This window comes from Heterodontus francisci, chromosome 38, assembly GCF_036365525.1.
Source record: "Heterodontus francisci isolate sHetFra1 chromosome 38, sHetFra1.hap1, whole genome shotgun sequence".
NCBI lineage: Eukaryota > Metazoa > Chordata > Chondrichthyes > Heterodontiformes > Heterodontidae > Heterodontus > Heterodontus francisci.
Window position 1 is genome coordinate 37,152,409 of NC_090408.1, and position 27,836 is coordinate 37,180,244.

At 44.7% G+C, this 27,836-nt stretch overlaps 2 protein-coding genes across 2 annotated transcripts; one reads left to right on the forward strand and one right to left on the reverse strand.

Moving 5' to 3' along the window:
* The first annotated feature begins 470 nt into the window (after positions 1–470).
* LOC137352542 (interferon-stimulated gene 20 kDa protein-like) lies at positions 471–9,960 on the forward strand. The gene is made up of 3 exons (XM_068018120.1): positions 471–891; positions 8,190–8,390; positions 9,785–9,960. Exons 1-3 carry the CDS (start codon positions 661–663, stop codon positions 9,929–9,931), a joined length of 579 nt encoding a protein of 192 aa, XP_067874221.1. The 5' UTR covers positions 471–660; the 3' UTR covers positions 9,932–9,960.
* Positions 9,961–13,070: 3,110 nt separating this feature from the next.
* Positions 13,071–27,600, reverse strand: LOC137352541 (transmembrane emp24 domain-containing protein 3-like). Its single transcript, XM_068018119.1, has 3 exons — positions 27,343–27,600; positions 17,250–17,498; positions 13,071–16,165 (listed from the first exon to the last, which is right to left on the reverse strand). The coding sequence occupies exons 1-3, from the start codon at positions 27,478–27,480 to the stop codon at positions 15,929–15,931; spliced, it is 624 nt and encodes a 207-aa protein (XP_067874220.1). The 5' UTR covers positions 27,481–27,600; the 3' UTR covers positions 13,071–15,928.
* Positions 27,601–27,836: the final 236 nt, after the last annotated feature.

Sequence of the window (27,836 nt, forward strand, 5' to 3'; positions counted from 1 at the left end):
GCTTGATGGCCAACACAGACACGATGGGCCGAAGAGCCTGTTTCTGTGCTGTATAACTCTATGACCTTAAGAGTGTGCGAACATGCCTGTAGTATGTGTATATGTTGCTAAGCACGTTTCAGAGGAAGGAAGCTAATAAGCCATGGGGGTGGGGGGGTGGGGGTGATGCTTGTTAGATTCAGTGGCACAATGAGCAAGGGCAAGATGATTGAGAGGAGTGTTTTTGAGCTGGTTTAGATGCCGGCCTTCCAGGGAGAGACGCAGTGGAAAGGATCGCACCTTTGGCCTCTGCTATTGTGCATCAAAAAAAAAACAAGAAAATATTTTTGTGGTTGAATTTTCAGTGCATGATTGCACCATGGAAAGCCATCATAAAACAAACAAACAAGACAAGAGTGTAACCATGGGCACTATCAAGGTGTGGTTGTACATTTACTTTGTTGATGATTCAAAGGAACGCTGACATAAGGCTCAAAGCTACTCTCTTGAAATTGTGTTTTTCTTTGTTTTGGCACGCAGGGAAGTATTCAGTGCAAAGGTGACAACATCAAACGCAACTGACTGAGTGAGGAAGTGTATAAAAGAGGAAGGGATAGTTCCTGCTTTGGTTTGAGTCGGCCACAGTTTGCAGGGTAAACCAGTTGCCTTACAGACTGAAAGATGGTAGATCCTTCAGAGTATGTTGCCATTGATTGCGAAATGGTGGGACTTGGCCCCACTGGCTTTGAAAGTGCACTGGCACGCTGCAGCATCGTGGATTACAATGGGAAAGTGATCTATGACAAATATATTAAACCAACCGGGACGATAACTGATTTCAGGACCCCTGTGAGTGGAATTCGTCCATTAGATATGGATACTGCTTGGCCTTATCCTATCGCCAGGGAAGAGGTAAGCTTAATTTTTTCACACATTTAAACCATGTACTTGTTGCGATATTGTGATTCTATAGAACAGCCTTTCCTACTGTTTACAGCTTCCTTTCTTAAAGGGAAATCACTTGACACAAAAGAGTAACTTGCACCAACTTTATTGAGAGACCTAGTGAAGGATCAATCGTGAAACATTCACTGACATTGCAGGAGAGATGAGGTGAATCACAGCCTGGTGGCACAAAGGTTGGGTTTTAAAGGTCTGTGGATTCGAAGATGAAGGAAATTGATTTAGTAATGGGAAGAGAAGCAAAGTTAAGGTTTTCTGATGGCACGGTACTGGAAAATAATAAGGAACAAGAGGACCAAACACAGAGACACCAGGATAGGCTGGAGGATTGGGCTGACGAGGTAGATGTTATTTAATGTGGACAAATACAAGTGAATGAGACTGGGACAGGGAAAAAAGTAATAGGATTATAAGACAAATACTGCAACATACAGTACACAGCAACAGGAGAGGGATCGAGTTTCAGTTTTGCATTGTTTTCCCTGCATTACAACAGTGGTTACATGTCATTGGCTGTAAAGCGCTTTGGGATGTCCTGAGGTTGTGAACAGTGCTATTTAAATGCAAGTTCTTTTCCTGTCCTGGAAGAAAATGGGTTTGAAATGGTTTCGAGGGGGAAAAAAAGCCACACAGGCTGAAATAAAAACAGAAAACGTTGCAAACACACAGTTGCGATTTGGAACTGGAAAATTGTTTCCTTTTTGAGTGGGGAGCCCATCTTCAGAACCCCAAAGTACTGAGCAAGATTACACCCAAATTTATCCTGCTTATTAAAACTATCAGAGCAGTGTGAAAGATGAGTAACAAAAGAAATGCAAATAAAATTTCAGGGGATGGTATTTGGGTCCTGGCAGGTAATTTTGAGCTTGTTGTCTGCTTTCTCTGGAACATGCTAAACATTTCCAGTCATTATCCCACAGTGAGGACATCCTGACTTTAGAAAGAGCACTGAGGAAGGGGAGTAGGCATCTGAACTTAAAGAGACTTAGAATGGAATCATAGAATAATGCTGCATAGAAGAAGGACATTCAGCCCCTTGAGTCTGCACTAGTGTTCTTGCAGAGAATAATCCAGTTCGTCTCACTCACCCGCTCTTTCCCAATATCCCAACAATTTTTTTTCTCCTTCAGAAATCTGATCATGTTTTACAGGGGAGGAAGACCTCACTGAAGGTTTATGAATTGTGAAACATATCAATAAACAGAGCCCTAATAATATGTCTGACAAATGGTGCGAGCAGGGACACAGACTTGAGCTTGGAGGACGGAAGGTGAACAATCTGTTTGAGTAGATTCGCCTCTTCAAGGCCTGGCCTTCTCGCCAAAGTTCTTGGGCAATTAATTCATTTAATTAAGTTTTTTGGTGGGACGCAACAACTTATTGCAAATTTTGGGCTTCTTACAATTTTCCTCTCATTTTAATCAAAGGACAGTCACTAAATTCAGTGAATAGCTGCCATACCCAAGACTGGTTGGATAGCCCGACCTCAGAAAGGGAAATAGCCATGAGCATTTACGCACCTGATTACTAAGTAGTGAGCCCTGCTGAACAGCATGTCTCTTCGTGTGAGGAGGTCAGGTTTGGGCTCGGCCATGATAACCCCTTCCTCCTGTGCTCTGGGTACCTGCTAACGATATTCACTAGGCTTGCTCACAATGAATAGCCAATGGCATGCAATACCAGCAAGTGACCAGTTCCAGTTAAACTATACATCCAAGATGACAGGTACGATAGGCTGAATGGTCTCCTGTGTTGTATCATTCTATGATTCTATGAGTTGGCACCTTCAGGAGAGGAGGGGAGAAATTTAGCAGAAAAAGGGAAGAAGTGGGAAGAAAATAGGATTTAAGATTTGATGGGAGTTTTTTTAAATATTTGGAAACAGGTAAAAAAATTTGGAAACAGAGGTGAGAGGACTAGGCTCAGAGTGTGGCTCACCACCAAGGTTAAATAGAGCAGGAGATGAAACAAATCAGAAAGGATAAGTTGGATGAAAGCAAGTTTGGGTTTTGAAAGCCTGTCGCTTGGAGGAAGACAGGAGATGGAGGGAGATGAAGGTTTCCACACTTTTCAGATGCATGGAAAGCGTGAGTCATATTAGGAGACTGATGAGGTCATTGAATCATAGAGTTATACAGCACAGAAACAGGCCCATTGTGTCCGTGCCGGCCATCAGGCACCTATCTGTTTTAATCTCATTTTCCAGCACTTAGCTCGTAGCCTTGTATGCTATGGTGTTTCAAGTGCTCATCTCAATACTTCTTAAATGTTGTGAGGGTTTCTGCCTCTACCACCTCTTCAGGCAGTGCGTTCCAGATTCCAACCACCCTCTGGGTGAAAAAACATTTCCTCAAATCTCCTCTAAACCTCCTGCCCTTAGCTTAAATCTATGCCCCCTTGTCATTGACCCCTCCGCTAAGGGAAAAAGTTTCTTCCTATCTAACCTATCAATGCCCCTCATAATTTTGTATATAGGGACCTCAATCAGGTCCCCCCTCAGCCTTCTCTGCTCTAAGGAAAACAACCCTAGCCTTTTCAGTCTCTCTTCATAGCTGAAATGGTCGAGCCCAAGCAACATCCTGGTGAATCTCCTCTGCACCCTCTCCAGTGCAATCATCTTCATCTCCATCTTTGGCCTCCTTGTCTCGAGGGACAATGGGTCTCCCTCGAGGGAGGTGGTCAGTGGTTTGTGAAGCAGCGCCTGGAGTGGCTATAAAGGCCAATTCTAGAGTGGCAGACTCTTTCACAGGTGCTGCAGATAAGATTGGTTGTCGGGGCTGTTACGCAGTTGGCTTTCTCCTTGCGTTTCTGACTTTTTTCCTGCCAACTGCTAAGTCTCTTCGACTCACCACGCTTTAGCCCCGCCTTTATGGTTGCCCGCCAGCTCTGGCGATCGCTGGCAACTGACTCCCACGACTTGTGATCAATGTCACAGGACTTCATGTCGCATTTGCAGACGTCTTTAAAGCGGAGACAAGGACGGCCGGTGGGTCTGATACCAGTGACGAGCTCGCTGTACAATGCGTCCTTGAGGATCCTGCCATCTTCCATTCGGCTCACATGGCCAAGCCATCTCAGGCGCCGCTGGCTTAGTAGGGTGTATATGCTGGAGATGTTGGCCGCCTTGAGGACTTCTGTGTTGGAGATACGGTCCTGCCACCTGACGCCAAGGATTCTCCGGAGGCAGCGAAGATGGAATGAATTGAGACGTCGCTCTTGGCTGACGTACGTTGTCCAGCACTCGCTGCTGTAGAGCAAGATACTGAGGACACAGGCCTGATACACTCGGACTTTTGTGTTCTGTGTCAGTGTGCCATTTTCCCACACTCTCTTGGTCAGTCTGGACATAGCAGTGGAAGCCTTTCCCATGCGTTTGTTGATTTCTGCATCTAGAGACAGGTTACTGGTGATAGTTGAGCCTAGGTAGGTGAACTCTTGAACCACTTCCAGAGTGTGGTCGCCGATATTTATGGATGGGGCATTTGTGACGTCCTGTCCCATGATGTTCGTTTTCTTGAGGCTGATGGTTAGGCCAAATTCGGTGCAGGCAGCTGCAAACCTGTCGATGAGTCTCTGCAGACACTGTTCAGTGTGAGATGTTAATGCAGCAAAGAGGAGTTCCCTGATGAGGACTTTCCGTACTTTGGTCTTCGCTCTTAGACGGGCAAGGTTGAACAACCTGCCACCTGATCTTGTGTGGAGGAAAATTCCTTCTTCTGAAGACTTGAACACGTGTGAGAGCAGCAGGGAGAAGAAGATCCCAAACAGTGTACGTGTGAGAACACAGCCCTGTTTCACGCCACTCAGGATAGGAAAGGGGTCTGATGAGGCGCCGCTATGCTGAATTGTGCCTTTCATATTGTCATGGAATGAGGTGATGATACTTAGTAGCTTTGGTGGGCATCCGATCTTTTCTAGTAGTCTGAAGAGACCACGTCTGCTGACAAGGTCAAAGGCTTTGGTGAGATCAATGAACGCAATGTAGAGGGGCATCTGTTGTTCGTGGCATTTTTCCTGTAGCTGTCGAAGGGAGAATAGCATGTCAATGGTGGATCTCTCTGCTCGAAAGCCACACTGTGCCTCAGGGTAGACACGCTCAGCCAGCTTCTGGAGCCTGTTTAAAGCGACTCGAGTGAAGACTTTCTCCACTATGCTGAGCAGGGAGATTCCACGGTTGTTGTTGCAGTCACCGCGGTCACCTTTGTTCTTATAGAGGGTGATGATATTGGCATCGCGCATGTCCTGTGGTACTGCTCTCTCGTCCCAGCACAGGCAAAGCAGTTCGTACAGTGCTGAAAGTATAGCAGGCTTGGCACTCTTGATGATTTCAGGAGTAATGCCGTCCTTCCCAGGGGCTTTTCCGCTGGCTAGAGAATCAATGGCATCACTGAGTTCCGATTTTGTTGGCTGTACGTCCAGCTCATCCATGACTGGGAGAGACTGGGCTGCATTGAGGGCGGTCTCAGTGACAACATTTTCCCTGGATTACAGTTCTAGGTAGTTTTCCATCCAGTGCAATCACATCCTTCCTATAGTGTGGTGCCCAGAACTGTACACAGTACTCCAGCTGTGGCCTATCTAGCGTTTTATACAGCTCCATCATAGCCTCCCTGCTCTTATATTCTATGCCTCGGCTAATAAAGGCAAGTATCCCATATGCCTTCCTAACCACCTTATCTACCTTGCTGCTGCCTTCAGTGATCTATGGACAAGTACACCAAGGTCCTTCTGATCCACTGTACTTCCTAGGATCCTACCATCCATTGTATATTCCCTTGCCTTGTTAGTCCTCCCAAAATGCATCACCTCAAACTTGTCGGGATTAAATTCCATTTGCCACTGCTCCGCCCATCTTATCAGCCCATCTATATCGTCCTCACTATTTACGACACCACCAATTTTCGTGCCATCTGCAAACTTACTGATCATACCTCCTATATTCACATCTAAATCATTAATGTACACTACAAACAGCAAGGGTCCCAGCACCAATCCCTGCGGTACACCACTGGTCACAGGCTTCCGCTCGCAATAACAACCCTCGACCATTACCCTCTGCCTCCTGCCACTAAGCCAATTTTGGATCCAATTTGCCAAATTGCCCTGGATCCCATGGGCTCTTACCTTCTTAACCAATCTCCCATGCGGGACCTTATCAAAAACCTTACTGAAGTCCATGTGGACTACATCAACTGCTTCACCCTCATCTACACATCTAGTCACTGCCTCGAAAAATTCAATCAAGTTATTTAGAAATGATCTCCCCCTGACAAAGCCATGCTGACTATCCCTGATTAATCCCTGCCTCTCCAAGTGGAGATTAATCCTGCCCCTCAGAACTTTTTCCAGTAGTTTCCCAACCACTGATGTTAGACTCACTGGCCTGTAATTACCTGGTTTATCCCTGCTACCCTTCTTGAATAAAGGTACCACATTTGCTGTCCTCCAGTCCTCTGGTACCTCCCCTATGGTCAGAGAGGATTTGAAGATTTGTGTCAGAGTCTCCGCTATCTCCTCCCTTGATACTTCATTTCCATAGTTTCCAAACTAACTGGAAAACTCAAAGTTGGAGCAATTTCAATCTAATTATTTTACTAAAAGATGTGTCATACAAGAATAAGATTTGCCAAACCTGATGATGCAGCTGGAGATGTACAGAAAGACCACTTGGTCAGACCACACTTGGTGTCCAGTGAACTGTTCTGGTCTCCGTATGATAAAAAGACGTATAGAGGCACTGGAAAAGGAAAGACTTAAACAGGCTGGGGTTCCTTCCCCTAGAACAGAGAAGACTGAGGCGTGACCCAATGGAGGTCTTTAGGATTATGAAAGGGTTTGATAGGGTAAACGTAGGGAAGATGGTTCCACTTGCAGGCGAGTCCAGAACTAGGGGGTGATAAATGTAAGATAGTTAGTAATAAATTCAATAGAGAATTCAGGCAAAATGTCCTTACCCAGAGAATGGTTAGACCGCGGAAGTTGCGACCACAGGAAGTAGTTGAGGCAAATAGAAATGCATTTACAGTGAAGCTAGATGAGCACATGAGGGAGAAAAGAATAGAAGGATATGCTGATGGGGTTCAATGAAGAGGAGTCGGAGGTGGTTCATATGGGGCATATATACCAGCATGGACTAGTTGGAGTGAATGGGCAGTTAAGAGTCAGCATGTGGGGTAGGAGTCATATTTAGGCCAGACAGGGTAAAGAACAAAGAACAGTACAGCACAGGAACAGGCCATTCGGCCCTCCAAGCTTGCGCCAATCTTGGTGCCTGCCTAAACTAAGGTAAAGCTTTCTTCTCGGTAGGACGCTATGAACCATTTGGGTTTTTATGACAAACCAACAGCTTGATGCCCACTTTTATTGATTATTAGTTGAAATATTAAACTGAGCCCCCACCCCACCCCACCCCACCTCACCCCTTGTCCCACCTACCGTCTGCCTGCTCAGCTGGATGTAAAAGATTCTGCACAATGTTTAAAGAGCAGCAAGATATCCCCCATAATAAAAAAACAGGTAAAGGTAAAGCTGGAGAACTAAATAATCTATTTGAGATGATTAAGATGGTTAAAGGAGTTGATAGGTTCGATGGAGACAAACTATTTGCTCTGGTGGGGGGAGTCCAGAACAAAAGGGCATAACCTTAAAATTAGAGCTCGGTCATTCTGGGGTGATTTTAGGGAAGCACTTCTTCACACAAAGGGTAGTAGAAATTTCAAAAACTCTCCCCCAAAAAGCTAGTGAGGCTGGGGCGGTGGAGGGGAGTGTCAATTGAAAATTTCAAAACTGAGATTGGTAAATTTTTGTTAGGCAAGGGTATTGAGGGTTACGGAACCAAGGTGAATGGAGTTAAGATATAGATCAGACATGATTCAGTTGCATGGTGGAACAGGCTTGAGGGGCTGAATGGCCTCCTCCAGTTCCTATGTTTTTATAAGTCACTCACAACGTCTGGCAGCATCTGTGGAAAGAGGAACAGGGTTAACATATCGAGTCATGGACCTTGCATAAGAACTGGGAATCTCCTGGTGTCCCGGCCAACATCAAACACCAGCAAAAGCATTGATCAATCATTTACTATCTGTGGGATCTTGCTGTGTGCAAGTTGACTATCACGTCTGCCTATTGAACTATAGTGACTGTAATTCAAAGGTATTTCATTGGCTGTGAAGTGACCCGAGGACATGAAAGGCGCTATATAAATGCATGTTCTGCCTTCTAATGAAGCATTTACCAATTCCATTCAGGTTTTGAAGATTATACAAGGGAAAATTATTGTGGGCCACGATCCTAGAACAGACTTCATGGTCCTGAACATTAACATCTTGGATTATGCCATACGGGACACATCATCATGCAAGTTGCTGATCACAAAGGCAAAACTGAAAACCGACAGACGTGCCTCATTAAAAGCCCTCTGCCAGAACTTGCTGGGGAAAAGGATACAGGTAAATGGGCACTCAGATACAGTTTTCAACTTTCCTTCAAAATTTCCTCTGTTAAGCTTCAAATACACTTCCTTCCGCTATGTTGAACTCAAGAGTTACTACACTGTCCTTCACCCTTGCTCACTCGCTCCTAGAATTGTAAACCTGTGTGATTCTCCCTCATTCTCCCCCTTCCTCCTACCCAAAGTTAGTGTCACTTCCTGCCAACAAATCAATAACTATTGATTTACTTCTTACTCTTGTCTAACCTCAGTGGTGGTTTTGTACGAGGAGGCCTTGGCCGTTGCCCTGGGTTCCTTACTAATAAAAAGGGGGTCAATTTGTCATTCTCCTTTCTCCCAGAGAAAGCTCTGAGCCTCGTCCCAGAGAGTAAACTCTGCACCTTATATTCGATCACCAGCATGATGCTCTCGTTTTCTCTCTCTTGCCTCCTCTCTCCTCTCTTGTTCTCCCACTCCTCTCTCTCATTCTCTCTCTTGTTCATGTTCGCTCTCTTTCTCCTTTCTCTCTTCTCGTTCTCACTCTCCTTTTCTCCTCTCTACTGTTTCATTCCTCTTATTCTCTCTCTCTGTATATGTGTGTGTATATATGGAAATACGTTATGCTCTGCTGCTTGAATGGGAGTTAGGAGGGTCTAATCAGAATATATTTATGTCGGAATTTCTCTCTCGAGATTGAGGTTTTTTTTTTATTTGTTCTTTCATGGGATGCGAGCATCACTGGCAAAGCCAGCATTTGTTGCCCATCTCTAATTGCCCTTGAGAAGGTGGTGGTGAGCTGCCTTCTTAAACGGCTGAGTGGATGACATGGAATCTTTAGTATGGTAGATTGTAGAAGGGCTAAAAAAAGATGAAGAAAGGCTTGATATTTTGAAATAGGAACAGACAATGGTGGAAATGCAGCAGTGAAAATCTGAGAGCAAAAGGCAAGTTAGCTTTTCTGGAGGAGCCTTTAGCAGAAGTGGAAGTACATGGTCCTTTGATGGGCAAATGTGTTTTCTTCTGTTTCAGCTCTCTGGTGAGAGATTTTTGCTCATTAAGGTGAGGGAGATTAGCACTCAAGAATGGAATATCTCATGTTGGATACCCAGTATCAATGTCAAGTACAAGCAGGAGTTAAATACAGAGCAAAGTTCTCTCTCTATATTGCCCCATCAAACACTCCCATCTAAGATAAAGGTTGAGCCAAATGCAGAGTAAAACTCCCTCCAAACTTCCCCCTCAACCACTGTCAGATTGGTACAGCACAGGCCAGGTGCAGAGTGAAACTCCCGTTCTACTGCCCCAACAACATGCCTGAACCCTAGTCTCAGCCGAGGGCCCCTCTGACAGCACCAATGTGACCACTTTCCACCCTGTGGCCTCCCCTGACTTGTTCACTCTTTTCTTTAACAGGACAGCTACAGAGGACACTCTTCCATTGAAGATGCAAGAGCGGCCATGGAACTTTTTAGACTCGTGGACAAAATGTGGGAAAAGCATCTCAGCGAGGGACGCAGAATGGAGATAGTAAACCGATTTGAAAATCAAAACAGATATTAGTGAATAAAACAGCAATACCAGATTAGGAATGGGAACTCTGATTTTCGTGTGTAACAGGAATAAGGAATATCTGCTGTTAACCCAGGATCACAAAACTGCTCTGCATCATTTCATTTTTCTCCTCCAGCCTCAATTTTCTCTCGGTTCTTTCCCGAATTGCAGCTCCGCAGGTGCTCGTCCTCAAATCCAATTTGTCATGTGTGACCCAAGACTGTGAGCTTGCTGACAGTGGTGGGTGTCACAGTAGAATCCATCCTCGCTTCGTCTCTACAATCCTGCATCTTCTATGGGAGCCCACTGGGTGGTGATTCAGAGCAGGAACCCCTCCTGCTTATTCATCACCTCACCTACTCCACTTGTCCTTAGATCAGGGATCTGGGACGATTGCAGTGACCCTATCACTGTCCAGGGTGATTTCTGCTAATTAAGCATGGATCACGGTGGCGGGGTCAGGGGGCACCTGTGATCCTCTGGTCTGACCAACACAATACTACACCTGGTGGTGCATTTACTCATTGAGGCCTGGAGAAAGCTTTAATGCAGTTGCTTCTGAACAGATTACAAGAGCTCTTATTAGATCTTTTCTTAAAGACTTTGTGTGTGTGTGTGTTTCTGTGACTTTTGTGCTACTCACGATGAAGGGGAACGTCAGTGCTGGCAAACAAAATATTTAGGCATTTACTGTCAGCATCAAGCACACCCAGGCCAGGCTAACTCCATCTAAACTCAACCCCTTCCTGAAGCAGTTTTGAAGCATTTTCCCGTGCTGGATTCCCTCCGCTCTCATTCTGGGACACTGCGTTTACCAATTCTGCCAAAATCAATGGTCATTCTAACACTAAATATTGGGAACTGTACCTGTCCCACTGGGGAAGCATCCAGCCCGGTAATTTGTTGTTGAGTGAAATACAATGAAATGAAGAAAAGATTTCCTTCATAAAAAGATGGTGAAGTGTTTTGGGATAATCCAACAGGGGGAAAGTAGCAAAGACAAAAACTACTGGGGTTGTTCAAGGTGTCGGAGGCTGTGATGAGTTAGGGGATGGGAGGGATGGATTTCTACAGGCCATGTGGTCATTTCACACCCTTGACTTTTTCTTTCTTTTCAAAAAAATACCAATCACTTTAGAGGGAGGACATTTTGGACTGGTCCTGTTATTGAAAGTCTGTTCTGTGACTACAGCTCCGGATGAAACAAGGATTGAATAATGTCCGTACCCCACCAACCTTAGGCTCCTATCTTCTGGCCTGTTATCTCACTGCTGTTCGCGGGGACCTGGCTGTGTGCAAAATTGACACTGCATTTGCAAAATAACTGTGACTGCACTTCAAAAGTAATTCATGTGCTTTGGGACACCCCCAAGAACATAAGAGACACAATATAAATACAAGTCATTATTTTTCTTTTCGATGGCGTGAATGGAATTTGAACAAGTGGGGCTGAAGCTGTGCGCTGTGCCTGCCCCCATTGCCCAAGGTGCTGTCACTGGGCTAGCCAGGCCATGCTCCTGCCCATGTGACCCTTCTTTCATGTAGAAGAGCCCTGATTTCTCCCTTAAACAGCACCACCAACAAAAATGGTCATTTAACTTAATTGCTGCTTGTGAGAACTTTAGATGCCTGCTGCGTTTGCCTACATAACAACAGTGACTGCATTCCAAAACAAATGAATTGCTTGGTAGTAAAAGATGATTTGGGGGCATGCCAATGATGATAAGGCTGTATACAAATGCATGTTCTTTCTTTAAGATGGTGTTGTTGACAAGATTCTTGACTTGGGTGGAGTTGGAGTGGGGGGAGGCGTGCAGGGGGCACATTGCAATGGAGTCAGAATATGCTGAGTTCCCAAGGTGAACCCAGCTAACAGCACAGGCTGGGCATCACAGCCGAGCCAGGCTTTGGGCTTCTGGCTGTGTTCCATCTGAACAACTTAGCCAGTCGAACAGTCAGGGAGTGCCACGTGTGCAACGCTTTTGTTCCGTTTAAACATGCTTTCTTTCAGAGTAGAGCTGCCTGTTTCCGTTTTTTTTTAACAAGTGTCCCTGCGAGTCAAGCCTGCATTAATTCCTGGAGCATTCCCCATTTAGTGCCAAGGTGAAAATTAAACTTGAACCAGAATCAATCAATCATTAATCTTTTATTCAGTGTGGTGGGTCAACGTAAATAGGAATCAGTTAAAGTGTGGTGATTGACAGAATTAAATTCCCAATTGTAATCGCACAGTGCACTCCGTCTGACCTGCACAGCCCTTGAATAAATTTATACTTCACAAGCAGTGAGAAAAAACAGTGAGTCTCCTTGATAAAGAGAATTTTTGCCTCTGATTCACCCCTACACACACTTCTGAAGCTGCTGACTCCCGCCGGGGTACAGTGTCATGGACACCATTCTCCATTGCTGGCAAAGAATCGAGTAGAAGACTGCGGTGGACCCTAATCCCCTCCTTGCCCAATGCCCATGCACTTCAGTTACTTTCCAGCTGGTATTCCACCTCCTTAGCCCAGAAGCACTGGGGGTTTTAATGTGAGGCCACAGCTGCTACCTCAACATAGAGTTAGGGAGGGAGCGGTGGGTGATGTTTGAACCATGGAAAGGCTGTTCCTGGTCTAGGATCATAGGAAATAGGAGCAGGAGTAGGCCATTCGGCCCCTCGAGCCTGCTGCTCCATTCAAACAGATTATGGCCGATCATCTACCTCTACACCATTTTCCCCACTATTCCCATATCCCTTGTCTGCTCTCGGCAACCGTTGTCCTGAAAAACCCCTTTGCCATGGAGAGATTCCGTTTGCAAAGTAATGCACTCCCCACGGCGAGCCTCCCTGATCACTGCAGTGGGCACTCACCCACCACTGCGGGACGGGGATGGGCAAAGAACAACCTGCGCGCAAACTAACTTGGGCAGCTCTGCCTCAACTTAAAGCAGCCAGCTGGCTGGTTCCTGATTCTTGGCCACCTCCTGTCTCAGTATAAGAGTACTGGGAGAGTTAATTTTGCCTGTAATTATCACTCCACATAATTTAAACATATGCAGGATAAAGACTGCTGACTGGAGACTCAACTAAACAGAACTCACAGAGAGAGTTGCTCAGAAAGATAATCATGGGGTCCCATTTATAGGAGAGAATCCCCCCCTCCCCTCCCCTCCCTCTTTCCCTCCATCCCCAATCTTGGGTCAGTGCTATGAGAGACCAACCACTGACCCTTTAGCCACCTTGTCCAGCTGGCCTAAGCCCAACCCTTTCTGATACTCAGCACTAGAACAGAATGTGCTGATTTCTGTACCGGCCTTGCTGTTCTGTGATTGCAAGGTCAGCTGTTGTCTCCTGTTAAAGTACCATTACCCAAGAGAACATGTCAGCCTGCCTGAAGTGAATTTTAAAAAATACACTTTAATATGGAAGAGTTTTGATTTCTGCAGTATAGCTCTGGCAACAATATTACAGCTAAGTCGTTGTGGTCAAGAGAGTCGTTGACCCATGGCTTGTGGTCTCTTAGCCCCTGTCTCTTGAAGCAGTCAAAGCTGGGCTGGCCGGTGTGAAGTCGTGACTGGATTCCAACTACATCAACTACTAGTGTCTTGGAGTGAAATCACTGACGCTGTGTGGCCATACTGTTTTCGCTCCCTGCAACTTTCTCCCTCACCAGAAGGCGCTAATACTTTTGCTGGAGGTGCTGACTCAGGCTGTGGTATTATTCCACCTCCTTCTTCATTCGGTACACATTCAAACACTATCTTTCCAGGGATACAGTACTGTGGGAGTGCTGCACTGGCGGAGGTGGCATCTTTCGGGTGGGATGTTATAAACCTAGGTTCAGTCTGTTCTCTCAGGTGGACATAAATGTTCCAATGACATTATTCAAAGAAGAGCGGGGGAGGGGCGGGGGTTTCTTCCTGGTGTCCTGGCCAATATTTATCCTCTAGCCAACACCTACAAACTGATGATCTGGTCATTATCACATTGCTGTTTGTGGGAGTTTGTTCAATGCAAATTGACTACTGTGTTTCCTACAACAGTGACTACACTTCAAAAGTACTTCATTGAATGTCCTGAGGTGGTGAAAGGTGCTGGATAAATGTGAGTTTTTTTAAATCTTCAATGGATGAAGCGTAACAGCAGTTCTACTGTAGACACATCCTATAACTGGAGCACCAAGGAAAATTAATTTTTCAGTAGCAAAGCTCATTGGGGGCACACCGGACTTGTTATATCATCAGCAGATCCCATTTAGTGGGACCCCAGCCTTCAATCAGCAGTTTTCTTTGAAAGGTGAAACACATAGTCCTAACTGCCATTGAGGGAGATATCTGTACTCTTGTCCATCTGTACCAATTGCCCATTTAATTACCTTTATGCTGGGAGCAGAATATTTTGTGTGGAACTTGCCACTTTCCCCACAATGCAATATCACAAAATAGAGGCATGTTGGTCTCATGCTCACTTTCAATCCCTTTGTGATGTCACTAAAGCAGAGTTGTGATGTCATTCGTGCAGAGCTTTGTGATGTCACTAAAGCAGAGTTGTGATGTCATTCGTGCAGAGCTTTGTGATGTCACTAAAGCAGAGTTGTGATGTCATTCCTGCAGAGCTTTGTGATGTCACTAGTGCAGAGTTTTGTGATGTCACTATCACAGAGCTTTGTGATACTGCACCAGGGTTTCTGCATAAAATGGGTGGGGTTTTTTTGTACCTGCTCCCTTTGGAGAATGAGTGGATTGAGGATGAGGATCAGGCATGATGTAACTGAATGGCAGGACATAGTTGAGGGGCTGAATGGCCTACACTTGTTCCTGTGTTCCTAACCCACATGAAGGGCCAAGGCCCAAAGTACAGGCCACTTCTGAATGTGAAAGGAGTAGGCCAGAAGATAAAAGCAAAACATGGAGTAAGGATTAGATGATGGCAAGCTTGGAGTTTGTTGATTGTAGGGGGATGAGTAGTCTCAGTGAGGCTGGGATTACCACAGTTCTGAGGTCCTTGTGAGTAGGAGAAGGTGTGAGGAGTACCTTGATTCCAACAAGGGGTGAAGATAAAGTGAGGAGGAACGGTCGAGGACAGTGCATTCAAAGCTTTAAAGGAACAAGAAGGAAGACTGCATAGGAAACCTGATGTTAATTATTTTCATTAAATGGAGAGAGACAGATGAAGGTGCAGTGGAGGGATAGAGGAATCTAGAGGTGAGAGTTGGAATTGCCTATCAGAGGATAAGCTTTTCCTTGTTTCCTATCCAGGAGTGAGAGAGTTGCAGAATATGAGAGTGCCATTCACGTGTCCTTGGATTTAACAGACAAGAATGTTGAGGGGAAAAGCTGTAAAAGAGCAAAAGGGGAAACCAAACTTCTTGAAGGAAGGTTTAGTTGAGGAGATGGGGCAGCTCCAGTTGAGGTCAGAGGAGGTAGTGAGGCCAAGAGTATCAATATGTGAAGATGGACTGGAAGGTGGAACTATTAGAATTGCCTAATTGCTTGTTTCAAAGTATTGCGTGTCCTGGGAACCTAACGTCAATTATTTGGTCTGCAGTTCCCTGGGCAACGGCCATCCTATGTCAGCCATCATTCCACCCTTGAGCAACGTCACCAAACACAGATCATCTGGTCAGTCATCTCATTTGTAATTTCTGTGGAAGCTTGCTGTGCACAATTTGGTTGTTGTATTCTGTCGATGTAACAACATTGATAGCGCCCCAATTAATTAATTGATTGGGGATGTCCAAGGTCACAAAAGGCACTACATAAATGCAAGTTCTTTCATTCATTTTTTGGTTGCGAGGTTGCCCTGAGAATGCGAGAGGCTTTGACTATGCTAAGAACTGGTGACTGCAAGACACAGGTACAGGTATCACTCCCTTTGCAACTGGTAGTTAACGGGGAGGGCTACCTTCACTGACTATATCTCCCCTTTGACCACTGCACACTGATTGTCACATAATAACTACATTACAGTAACATGGCACACACATGTGACTTCGAGTGGCTAGGCTACAGTGGCTGCAGACGTTAGGTGTTGGTCACACCCACGGAGGCCTTTTTTTCAGTGAAGAATCTCTTCAGGATGATCACCTGGCCAACAGTAACCAGAAAAACAATGATAGTCTCGCTCGATGCCCAGTAGACAATGTGGATGCTGATATCTTCTGCATGCAGGCGATCAATTGTCGCCTGTACACGTTGCTGTGCCTGCAAGCTGACCACGGTCCTCAAGGCATAATGGATGGAGGTGCAGGAGGATTCCAGCTGAAGAGGGAAGCAAAAAGGATCACGATGCAGTCCAACTGCTTCGGCCAGCAACTGCATAATGCAGAAGGTTCCTACACTTACACAAGTAATTACGACAGACCTTCAAACATCAGCATTATTATTCTCCGTACGACTCAGGATGGTTGCTGTAATTGTTATCCTTACATTTGGCACTTGGTAGAATTTAATGACTCTGCAGCTCAACAGAAACCAGCCAAGTGGGTGATTTACCTGCAAAAGGACCACCGGGAGATGAGGAGAATTTGTTTTTAAATGCAGCTAGTTGTTATAATATGGAATGGACTGCCTGAAAGTGCAGTGAAAGCAGATTCAATAGTAAGGCTAAGGGGATGGTAACCAGGTGGAAATGTTACTGGACTAGTAATCCAGAGCCCTGGACTAATGCTCTGGAGATATGAGTTCAAGTCCCACCATGGCAGCTACAGAAATTTAATTAATAAATCTGGAATAAAATGCTTGTCTCATTAATAATGATCAGGAAACTAGTAGATTCACTACTGTCCTTCCAGGGAAGGAAATCTGCTGTCCTTAGCTGGTCTGGTCTACATGTGACTCCAGACCCACACCAATGTAGTTAACGCTTAACTGCCCTCTGAAATGGCCTAGCAAGCCACTCAGTTGTAACTGGCTCACCCCCGCCTGCTCAAGGTTAATTAGGAATGGGCAATAATGCTGGCCTTGCCTGTGATGCCCACATCCCAAGAACAAATTTGAAACAAACTTTCAAAAGGATATATATTTGAACAGGAACAATTTAGCCAGTCTATGGGGAAAGCACAGGGGGAGTGGCACGAATTGAATAGCTCTTGCAAAGAGCCAGCACAGGCACGGTGGGCCAAATGGCCTCCTTCTGTGCCGTAATATTCTACGATTTTAAGAGTCATCTGGCCAATGCAAGTACATTCCATTGTTTAGCCAAACACACAGAACTATCCTACAACTTGAAGGCTTTAAAATCTAAGCCTGGCATCACCCAATCACTCTAATTTTTTTCAACATTTCTGTATGACCCATTAAGATGAGAAGCCAGGTTTCCAAAGGCCTGGGAAGACCAACTAACCAGTGTGAGAGCAGAGACCTTGTCCTCAACATTGCGGAGAATTGGAGGCTCTTCGCCAGCTTGGAGGTGGAAATATATCTTCTTGTGCGTGAAGGTGGAGAACTGGTTGCCGAAGCAGAACTTGTAGACTCCGGCGATCTCTGCTTTCCCAACGACAGTGTCGTACCGTATCTTGTGCTTTCTGTAGACCATTCGCCTAGTGGGATCTTCGATGAAACAATCCACGTCATAGTGACCGCCTGCAACCACCTGTTGAGAACAAAAATGTTCAACTTTTATCAACTGATCATACACTGATTTGGCAACAAGTCAGATCCGAAGGGAACTCAGAACAAAAGGGTCATTAACTATACACAGACTGTCTTTAGCCCAACACCACACCCCATCACCAATATAAATGGGCGTGTATACATAATCAGACGCCAACGTTCCCAAAGGGATGGGTTGCAGTTGTAACCCTGTGGATTTCCCCACTCTGCCAATTCATGTGTTTTTAGATGATGTCACGCTAGGCCCCCACCTGCCAAGAATGACGCACATTAATTTTGTCATGTACATTGATTTTAAACTGTTGCTGGAGTGAGAAAATGACTTGTTAAACAGATCAGCTGTTGCTGAAAAAAGACATTTGCATATTAGCAGACAGTGATTGGAAGGACAAAGGACCATTCCCTGACACATTCAGCCCAAAATGGACCTTGATCACCAGGTATTGTGTGTAAGAGGAGCATTCCAGAGACTGCTAAGGTGATACAATCCAGGACTGGTTAGACCAGTTGGTCACATGACTAACTGGCTGCTCCAGGGTCTTTTGAACTAGTCCCAGAGAGTTTAAACGCAGAAACACTGTTTGTTCCTGGACTGAGAATATCTCTCCTGTCTGCTCCTATCTCTTTCTCACAAGCCTCTGAATCCGCTGAAGACACATGAACCCCAAGAGAGAAAAGTCTCCTACAGCGAACAAGGTTTACGAAGAATACTGGGCCCCAACGAAAAGCAAGATCTACCCACTATAGAGGACTCTACAGTGAGCTCAAAGAACCATAACAAAAGCTCTTCAAATATTCCCTCAAACTTTTCCGCTTTATTTTTGTTCTGCTCTTTTCTGTCCCTGTTTGCGTGTGTGTATCGCGTATGCATGCTAGCGTGGGTGCGTTGTGTATCGGTAGGCATCAACCGAATTAGAGTTTAAGTTCAAGTTTAATAAATTTCAACTTTTCTTCTTTAAACCTAAGAAAACCTCTTTGTGATGGTTTCTTTGCCTTATAATTGGAAAGCGGTGAACAAGGATTCACCACGGGAGAGCCAAAACACGCTGTTTTAAAAATTAAACCCTGTTACGTTAAGACCAGGTGAAGGTTGAGAGGGAACCCTAGACCCCTTCCTCACTGGGTTATAACAATGATTAAAAGGATTTGATAGGGTAAATAGAGAGAAACCATTTTCTCTGGTGGGGGGAGTCCAGAACAAGAGGGCACAACCTTAAAATGAGAGCTAGACCATTTAGGGGTAATGTCAGGAAGCACTTCTTCACACAAAGGGTAATGGAAATGTGGAACTCTGTTCCCCAAAAAACTGTTGAGGTTTGAAAATGTCAAATCTGAGATGAATAGATTTTTCTTAGACAAGGGTGTTAAGCCAAGCTGGATAAATGAAGTTAAGATACAGGTCTACTATGATCTAATTGAATGGTGGAGCAAGCATAAGGTGCTGAGTGGCAACTCCTGTTCCTACATTACTACAGGTTGTGGTGTGGATGTTTGTGCATGTCTTCCCCCCATTCACTTCAATTCTCTTCTGAAGCCAGAAACTCATTTTGGGGTATGATACTAAAAGGATAGGACATTCTTAACATGAACTTTCTATCACCAAACTTAGTCATAGTCATAGAGATACAGCACTGAAACAGGCCCTTCGGCCCACTGAGTCTGTGCCAACCAACAACCACCCATTTTATACTAATCCTACATTATTCCCTACCATGTCCCCACCATTCTCCTACCACCACTAGGGGCAATTTACAACAGCCAATTTACCTATCAACCTGTAAGTCTTTGGCTGTGGGAGGAAATCAGAGCACCCAGCAGAAACCCACATGGTCACAGGGAGAACTTGCAAATTCCACACAGGCAGTATCCAGAATCGAACCCAGGTTACTGGAGCTGTGAGGCTGCAGTGCTAACCACTGCGCCACTCTTAACCTTGACCACATCTTTTCTTTATTACTCTCTCCAACTTTGGTAATGGTTTGTTCTGAGGTAATGATAGAGGCACATTGTGGAGCCAAATTAGAGGGAGTCCTAACAGGACTGTATCTGGCCTGGGTGGTGCTTGATGGGGCAGTGTGGAGGAAGAGTTACTCTGTATATCATCTGTGTTAATTCTGATGCAGAAGTACTTGATGCTGACCCTTCTCCAACACTTTAAAGTATAGCATTTAATCATTAAAGAAACTTATGAGAAAAGAAGCTTTGTAACTTTGAAATTTTTCAGGAATAATACTATTTGTTAATTATTTAAGTCTATGGAATGGTGTGCCAGACCAATGGAAAGTTACATCTCTTTCCTGCTCACCTACGACATTTCTTTTGGACCAAGGTTTCCTCTGTAGTCAGTTTTATAAAGTATATTTTGAAATCTGTTCTCTGAATCCGCCAATGGCTTTGAATGGAAATATTTGTTTCTTTAACATCATAAACAAGATGCCACCATCTGACCCTCTGATTAGACTTGACTAGTTCGGCAGCAGGTCTGCTGTGTACACACCTGATCCACTTCAATCATGTCTCCTCTGATTCTCCACGGTTCCCTTCCAGCTCAAGAGATGTGTAAATGCTCATGTTTTCACTTATTGTGGCGCAGTGGTTAGCACCGCAGCCTCACAGCTCCAGCGACCCGGGTTCAATTCTGGGTACTGCCTGTGTGGAGTTTGCAAGTTCTCCCTGTGTCTGCGTGGGTTTCCTCCGGGTGCTCTGGTTTCCTCCCACATGCCAAAGACTTGCAGGTTGATAGGTAAATTGGCCATTATAAATTGCCCCTAGTATAGGTAGGTGGTAGGGAAATATAGGGACAGGTGGGGATGTGGTAGGAATATGGGATTAGTGTAGGATTAGTATAAATGGGTGGTTGATGGTCGGCACAGACTCGGTGGGCCGAAGGGCCTGTTTCAGTGCTGTATCACTAAACTTTAAAAAATTACTAATTTTGTGCTGATTGAGCATTTGCAGGTTAGATAAGGCACAGGCCAGATGGAGAATAAATCTCCCTTTATACTGTCCACTTATGCAAACTGAAGCTTGCTACATTTTCCCAACAATAAAGTACTCCCTATTGTACCAACATTAACATTTTCCAATGTCCCACACCAGCCAAAATGGGGTCTCCTTACATAAGATTGCGCATTAGCTCTGGGTTAGGAACTGTTTTGAGCTCTAGCTCAAAGCCACATATAAACTGGATCAAGACTGGCCAAGCTTGTTTCACCTAGGGCCATTGCAGCCATGCTATGAAAGGTGATTAGATAACCCAGTCCCCCACATTTCATGAATTAACAAAGCAGTATTAGTGGTGCACCTGCCACCTGGAGTGACTGATGTTTGTCCTCTATCTGGAAAAATACTTAGACAAGATTCTTCTTACAACCGCACACACCTAACCAGAGGCAATTAGTAGGCAGATGGAAATTAAACCCATCCCCCAGCCCACTTACCAGCCCCAAATACCACCAGAACACAACTTAGCTCTCACTGAACATCACAGGTTCCAGCAGAGGTTATTGGAGGTTCATTAAGAATCTGAAGCACAGAAACATACAGCAAAGAAGGAGGACATTCAGCCCATCATACCTGTACTGGCTGTTTGAAGAAGCTATCCAATTAGTCTCACTTCTCCCATTCTTTCCTCATAGCCTTGCAAATGTTTCCTTTTCAAGTATATATCCAATGGTCTTTTGAAAGGGATGATTTAACCTGCTTCCACCGCCCTTTCAGGCAGTGCACTCCAGACCATAACAATTCACTACGTTGAAAAAAATTATCCTCATCTCTCCCTAGTTCAATGGCCAATTATCTTAAATCTGTGACCTCTGATTATGAACTACCTGCTGGTTGAAACAATTTCTCCCTGTCTATTAAATCAAAAACCCTACATAATTTTGAACACCTCTGTTAAATCTCCCCTTAACCTTCTCTGCTCTAAGAAGAACAATCCCAGTTTCTCCTGTCTCTCCAAATAACTGAAGCCCCTCGTCCCTGGTACCATTCTCGTAAATCTCTGCAGCCTCTCCCAGGACATTCCTTCTTAAAGTGTGGTGCCCAGAATTGGACACAATACTCTAGATGAGGCCAAACTAGTGTTTTGTAGAGGTTTAGCATAATTTCCTTGCTTTTGTACTCTAACCCTCTATTTATAAAGCTCAGGATCCTGTATACTCTTTGAAAAGTCTTACCAACTCGTGCTGTCATCTTCAAAGGTTTGTGCATGTGAACCCCAGGTCTCTCTGTTCCTGCACCCCTTTAAAATTGCACCATTCAGTTTAGAATGCTTCTCTTCATTCTTCCTTCCAAAATGTATCACTTCACACTTCTCTGCCTTAAATTTCATCTGCTATTAGTCTGCCATTTCACCAGTCTGTCTATGCCCTCCTGAAGTCTGCTATTATCCCCCCCACTATGCATATTTCTGCGTTTTGTGCCATCTGCAAACTTTCAAATTAAGTCTAAGTCTAGGTCATTAATATATATCAAAAAGAGCACTGGCTCTAATACCAACCCCTGGGGAACACCAGAAACGAGATTGGTAACACAGTAGTTATTACTGGACTAGCAATCCAGAGGCCTAGACTAATCCACTAGATGTGAGTTTAAATCCCCCCATGGCATCTGGGGAACTCGATTTCAGTTAATAATAAATCTGGAATAAAAAGCTAGTATCAGTAATGGTGTCTATAAAACTTTTGGATTGTCATAAAAACCCAGCTGTGTGGGACTACTCTCACCTGGTTCCATTCTTATCTCTCTAATTGTAGCCAGAAAGTCACTTGCAACGGCTTCTCTTCCTGCTCTGCACCATTACCTCTGGTGTCCCCCATGGATCTATCCTGGTCCCCTTCTATTTCTCATCTCCTTGCTGACCCTCGGCGACATCATCTGAAAGTACAGTGTTAATTTTCACATGTACGCTGATTGACACCCAGCTCTACCTCACCACTACCTCTCTCGACTCTTCCACTGTTGCTAAATTATCAGACTGCTTATCTAACATCCAGTACTGGATGAACAGAAATGTCCTCCAATTAAATTTTGGGAAGACGGAAGCAATTGTTTTCAGTCCCCGCTCCAAACTCCATTCCCTAGCTACTGACTCTATCCCTCTCCCTGGCAACAGTGTGAGATTAAATCAGTCTGTTCGCATCCTTGCTATCACATTTGACCCCGAGATGAATTTCCGACCTCCTATTCGTGCTATCACTAAGACTGCCTATTTCCACCTCCATAACATCACTTGACTTCAACCCTGTCTCAGCTCATCTGAAACCCTCATTCATGCTTTTGTTACCTCTAGACTTGACAATTCCAATGCACTTCTAGCTGGTCTCCCACATTCTATCCTCCATAAATTTGAGGTCATCCAAAACTCTGCTGCCCATGTCTTAATTCCCCTATCATCCCTGTGCTCGCTGACCTACACTGGCTCCCGGTCAAGCAACATCTTGATTTTAAAATTCTCATCCTTGTTTTCAAATCCCTTCATGGCCTCACCACTCCCTATCTCTGTATCTCTGTAATCTCCTCCAGCCCCACAGTCCTCTGAGATATCTGCGCTCATCTAATTCTGGCCTCTTGAGCATTCCTGATTTTAATTGCTCTACCATTGGTGGCTGCGCCTTCAATTGCCTAGGCCCTAAGCTCTGGAATATCTGACGTGCACTTCTCTGTTTCTTTATTTTGCTTTCCTCCCTTAAGACACTCCTTAAAACCTACCTCTTTGACCAAGCCTTTGGTCATCTGACCTAATATCTCCTTATGTGGCTCGGTGTCGTATTTTGGTTTATGATGCTCCTATGAAGTGTCTTGGGATGTTTTATTACATTAAAGGCGCTATATAAATATAAGTTGTTGTTGTTGGTCTGGTTCACGCATGTTCTAAAGGGAAGGGAATCTGCTGTCCTTACTCGGTTTAGCTTATATTTGACTCCAGAATCACGACAATCTGGTTGACTCTTAGCTGCCCTCTGAAGTGGCCTAGCAAGCCACTCAGTTAAGAACACTCAGGGATGGGCAATAAATGCTGCCCACATTCCATGAATGAATTTTTAAAAACTGCATACTTCCCTCCCGATAGACAACCGTTCACCACTACTCTGGGCTTTCTATTAGCCAATTTTGTATTCACGCTGCCACTGCCCTTTAATCCCATGGGCTTTAATTTTGCTAACAAATCCATTATGTGGCACTTACCTTGAAAGTCCATATATACAACATTAATGGAATTACTTTCATCAACCTTCTCCATTACTTCATCAAAGAATTTAATTACGCTTGTCAGACATCATTTGCCTTTAACAAATCCACATTGGCTGTTATTTATTAACCCATGATCTTCGAAGTGACAATCAATTTTGCCCTGGATTTGGATCTCTAAACGTTTCCCTACCACTGACGTTATCCTGGCCCAAAAGCATTGGCCCCAATGCAAAATCCCAACTGTTACCCATTGTGCAACTCAACTCAGACCAGGGGTTGTATCCGTGAGACCTTCAGGTCTGTCAGTGTTCCTCAGTTCCATTATGGGCAGTGAGACACTACAATCAGTACCAGCACATCTAGGGTGGGGAATGGATCAAATCAGCTCGTGCTCTCGCTCCTGATCACTACCTGTGTGTGGACAGTAGAAGAGGATTGTTTTCTGTCCCCTTGATGGAATAGCCTAAATGAAGACTGGTCATTTGATGAGGTATCGAAGGGAAGCCAAAACCTGTGGAACCAAACCCCCAACATGAGTGAGTCCCTTCAGGAAAGGAGGGTTTTTTAAACAAAAAATTAAAGCAAGGTCCTAGCTCTGAAATTGGAATGAATCTAGTTTAGGAATAGACCTGTAATATAGCCAGGCAGGGGAACTGGCATCTGCTCAACTCAACAGGTAGTGCAAGCATTGCAACAAACATTACAGCCCCTAAAGATCAGTTCTTCCTCTTCCCAGTACAAGCTGTACAATGAATTCTTGAAAAGCTTCACTGCGCTGGGTAGAATTTCCAGGCAGCAAGTACTGATTGGCACCTACAAGCATAGCAATACTGCTGGTATGATGCCAGAACCATTGTTTGGAGCTGATAGTGCAGATGTACACTGACCCAGTGTTGACACTAGAATTTCAGTAAAGTGTGAAGGATTGTGTGAAATGTTTGGACTCTGCGCCCTTGAGCAGTAAACAGCATCCAGTGATACAAGTCAATAGAAGGCTAATGGTATGTTAGCCTTTATTGCAAGAGGATTTGAGAATACGAGTAGTCAAGTCTTGCTTCAATTGTGTAGAATCTTGGTTAGACCGCACCTGGACTACTGTGTGCAGTTTTGGTTCCCTTACCTTACTTAGGAAGGATATTATTACCATAGAGGGAGTGCAACGAAGGTTTACCAGATTTGTTCCGGGATGGTGGGACTGTCCCATTAAGAGAGATTGGGGAAATTGGGCCTGTATTTTCTAGAGTTTTGAAGAATGAGAGGTGATCTCATTGAAACTTACAAAATATTTAAAGGGATAGACAGGGTAGATACAGGTAAGATGTTTCCCCTGGTTGGGGAGTCTAGAACTAGGGGATATAATTTCAAAATAAGGGGGCGGCCACTTAGGACAGAGCTGAAGAGAAATTTCTTTACTCAGAAGGTTGTGAATCTTTGGAATTCTCTACCCCAGAGGGCTGTGGAAGCTCAGTCATTGTGTATGTTTAAAGCAGAGATTGACAGATTTCTAAATACCAAAGACATAAAGGGATATGGGGATAGTGTGGGAAAAAGGCACTGAAGTGGATAATCAGCCATGATCGTATTGAATGGCAGAGCAGGCTCGATGGGGCTGACCGGCCTACTCCTGTTCCTAGGTTCATGTGTTCCTATGACATATTGTCCTTTCAAACTATGAGCATGCTCATGTATTTTGAACTGAGGCTAACTGGTGGCTATAAGTCTGCCACTGGGAGTAACTGGCCAAACTTGAGGGGGCAAATCAAAAACATTGCACAAGAAGTGTATCACACAGCATCAGAATATATTGACTCAATGTGAACCATTCTGTAATGCATTGGCCAAGGGACAACAGAACTATCCATTTAGACCACCTTTTCAATAGACAAAACAAAGCTCTATGCCTGGAAATACTTAAACACATGTTGGGGCTTCTCATACCGACATCAGGCACTCAGGTTCAAAGTTCACTATCCAGTCGGTTCTTTTCCAATGTTATACTGTGTCCCCTAATCTTCCACTCTCCTTCGTTTCTCTCAAAGGTGATTCATCCTTGGCGCAGTGTGCTAATTGAAGCCAGACAGTCTCTGGTACTTCCCATGAGTCGTTCAACAGAATGGCAGAAATGTTTCAAAATGAGACTTGTAGTTGCACTGCAAACAGAGCAACAACAACTTGTATTTCTATAGCGTCTTTAATATAGTAAAACACCCCAAGGTGCTATATAAATACAAGAGCATTATCAAACAAAATTTGACACTGAACCACATAAGAGAAGGAGAGAGACAAAGAGGTTTAGGGAGGAAATTCCAGAGCTTAGCGACTTGGCAGCTAAAGGCAGGGCCGCCAAAAGTGAGGCGATTAAAATTGGAGATTCTCAAGAGGCCAGGATTGGAGGAGCGCAGATATCTTGGTGGGTCGTAGGGCCCGAGGAGGGTACACAGATAGGGAGAGGCGAAGTCACGGAGGGATCTGAAAATAAGGGTGAGAATTTTAAAATCAAGGCATTGCTTAACCGGGAACCAGGACAGCGAGCACAGGGGTGATGGGTGCATAAGGTGAAAGAGGCGTGATACCATTCCCCACACCACCCTCCCACACTGCCCCCCCACCCCTACCCCCACCACCCCCCCGCCCCCCCGGCCCCCCACCCCCACCATCCCAGCAGTGGGCTCAGAATTGATTGACTATGTTATAAAAAAGCTTGCATTAGCCTAAAACACTTGGCATACAACAAATTACCATAAAATGCATTGACTATTGTTATGTAGGCAAACATGGCAGCCATTATGCACACAGTAAGATCCCACAAAACAGCAATGAGATGCATGATCAGTTACTGCACCAAGAGAACCCATTTCTCTGTAAACAGTTGATCAGTGTAATGTGTGTTAGCTGGTAGCTCTGAAGGTTGTGAGTTCAAGTCCCACTCCAGCACTTAAGCATAAAAATCAAGGCTGATTCTCCAGTGTAGTACTGAGGAAGTGCGGCACTGTCAGAGGTGCTGTCTTTCAAATGGGACTTTAAATTGAGGGTCCCGTCTGCACTGTCAGGTGGTTGTAAAAGATCCCAAGGCACTATTTTGAAGAGGAGCAGGGGCGTTCTCCCCGGTGTCCTGGCCAACATTTATCTCTCAATCAACATCACTGAAACAGATTATCTGATCATTATCACATTGCGGTTTCTGGAAGTATGCAAATTGGCTGCCGTGTTTCCCACATCACAACAGTAACTACACTTCAAAAGTACTTCATTGGCTGTAAAGTGCTTTGAGATGTCCAGATGTTGTGCACGGTTCTATATAAATACAAGTCTTTTTTAACATCTCACCCGAAAGACACTAACTATCCTCTAAAACCAGATTACCCTGCAGTGGGGCTCAAACCCTTCAACTCCAATCCCACAGGTAACAATGCTACCTACTGAGCCCAGTTCAACTGCAGTTATACTGTCGACCTTGGTGCAACTTTCCACCCAAAAAAAGCTACGCAATAAAAGTAGGTTATGAAAGCATAACTTGCTGCCAATTGCAGCCTGCATCTGCCCATAAGAGTAGGTATCATATGGCATCAATCAGCCAGCCATACATTATCTAAATTTATTTCTAAAAAAACTCCTTTTTGGCACTTTACCTGGAAAACCAAGGTGTACTGAGCATCCTTTTCAACCTCTTCGAAGAAACATTCAACCTCTTTATCAGGCAGTTCAAATGTTAGTTCAGTGAAAGCGGCGAATGCCAAAGGTAATAGCATTAGGTAAGGGAGGAACATGATGGTTTGGAGAGGAGTGTGAAGACCCGGGGTGGGGGGAGAGAATGCAGGAGGAGGCTGAAAGCAGACTGGCAGCAATTGCTTTCTGGAACACAGCTTTTGTTTGTAAAAGGAGTCGTGTCACATTTACAGGTCTGTTTCAGCTCCGCCTCCCGCCGACCAGACGCAGTGTTGGGGTCGGGCTAAACCTGACGTGGCAGCAAAAGATCGATCGTTCCGGGAACAGTGCGAAAGGGAAGGAAGCAGAATGGGAGAGATTTGCAAGTATCATCAGGATTTCTACAGCACAGATTAAACATTGCGATCAAGTTCGTATCTTTTTTTTTCCAGGACACATTCCCTCTGTCTTTGTTTGC

Excerpts from the sequence above, each read along its gene's own strand:
- LOC137352542 (XM_068018120.1), top strand. The coding sequence starts at position 661 with ATGGTAGATCCTTCAGAGTATGTTGCCATTGATTGCGAAATGGTGGGA. Across the intron at positions 892-8,189 it reads ATCCTATCGCCAGGGAAGAG|GTTTTGAAGATTATACAAGG; the intron begins GTAAGCTTAATT and ends AATTCCATTCAG. Across the intron at positions 8,391-9,784 it reads TGCTGGGGAAAAGGATACAG|GACAGCTACAGAGGACACTC; the intron begins GTAAATGGGCAC and ends TTTCTTTAACAG.
- LOC137352541 (XM_068018119.1), bottom strand. The coding sequence starts at position 27,480 with ATGTTCCTCCCTTACCTAATGCTATTACCTTTGGCATTCGCCGCTTTC. Across the intron at positions 17,499-27,342 it reads AGTACACCTTGGTTTTCCAG|GTGGTTGCAGGCGGTCACTA; the intron begins GTAAAGTGCCAA and ends TGTTCTCAACAG. Across the intron at positions 16,166-17,249 it reads AGGTCTCTGCTCTCACACTG|CTGGAATCCTCCTGCACCTC; the intron begins GTTAGTTGGTCT and ends TTCCCTCTTCAG.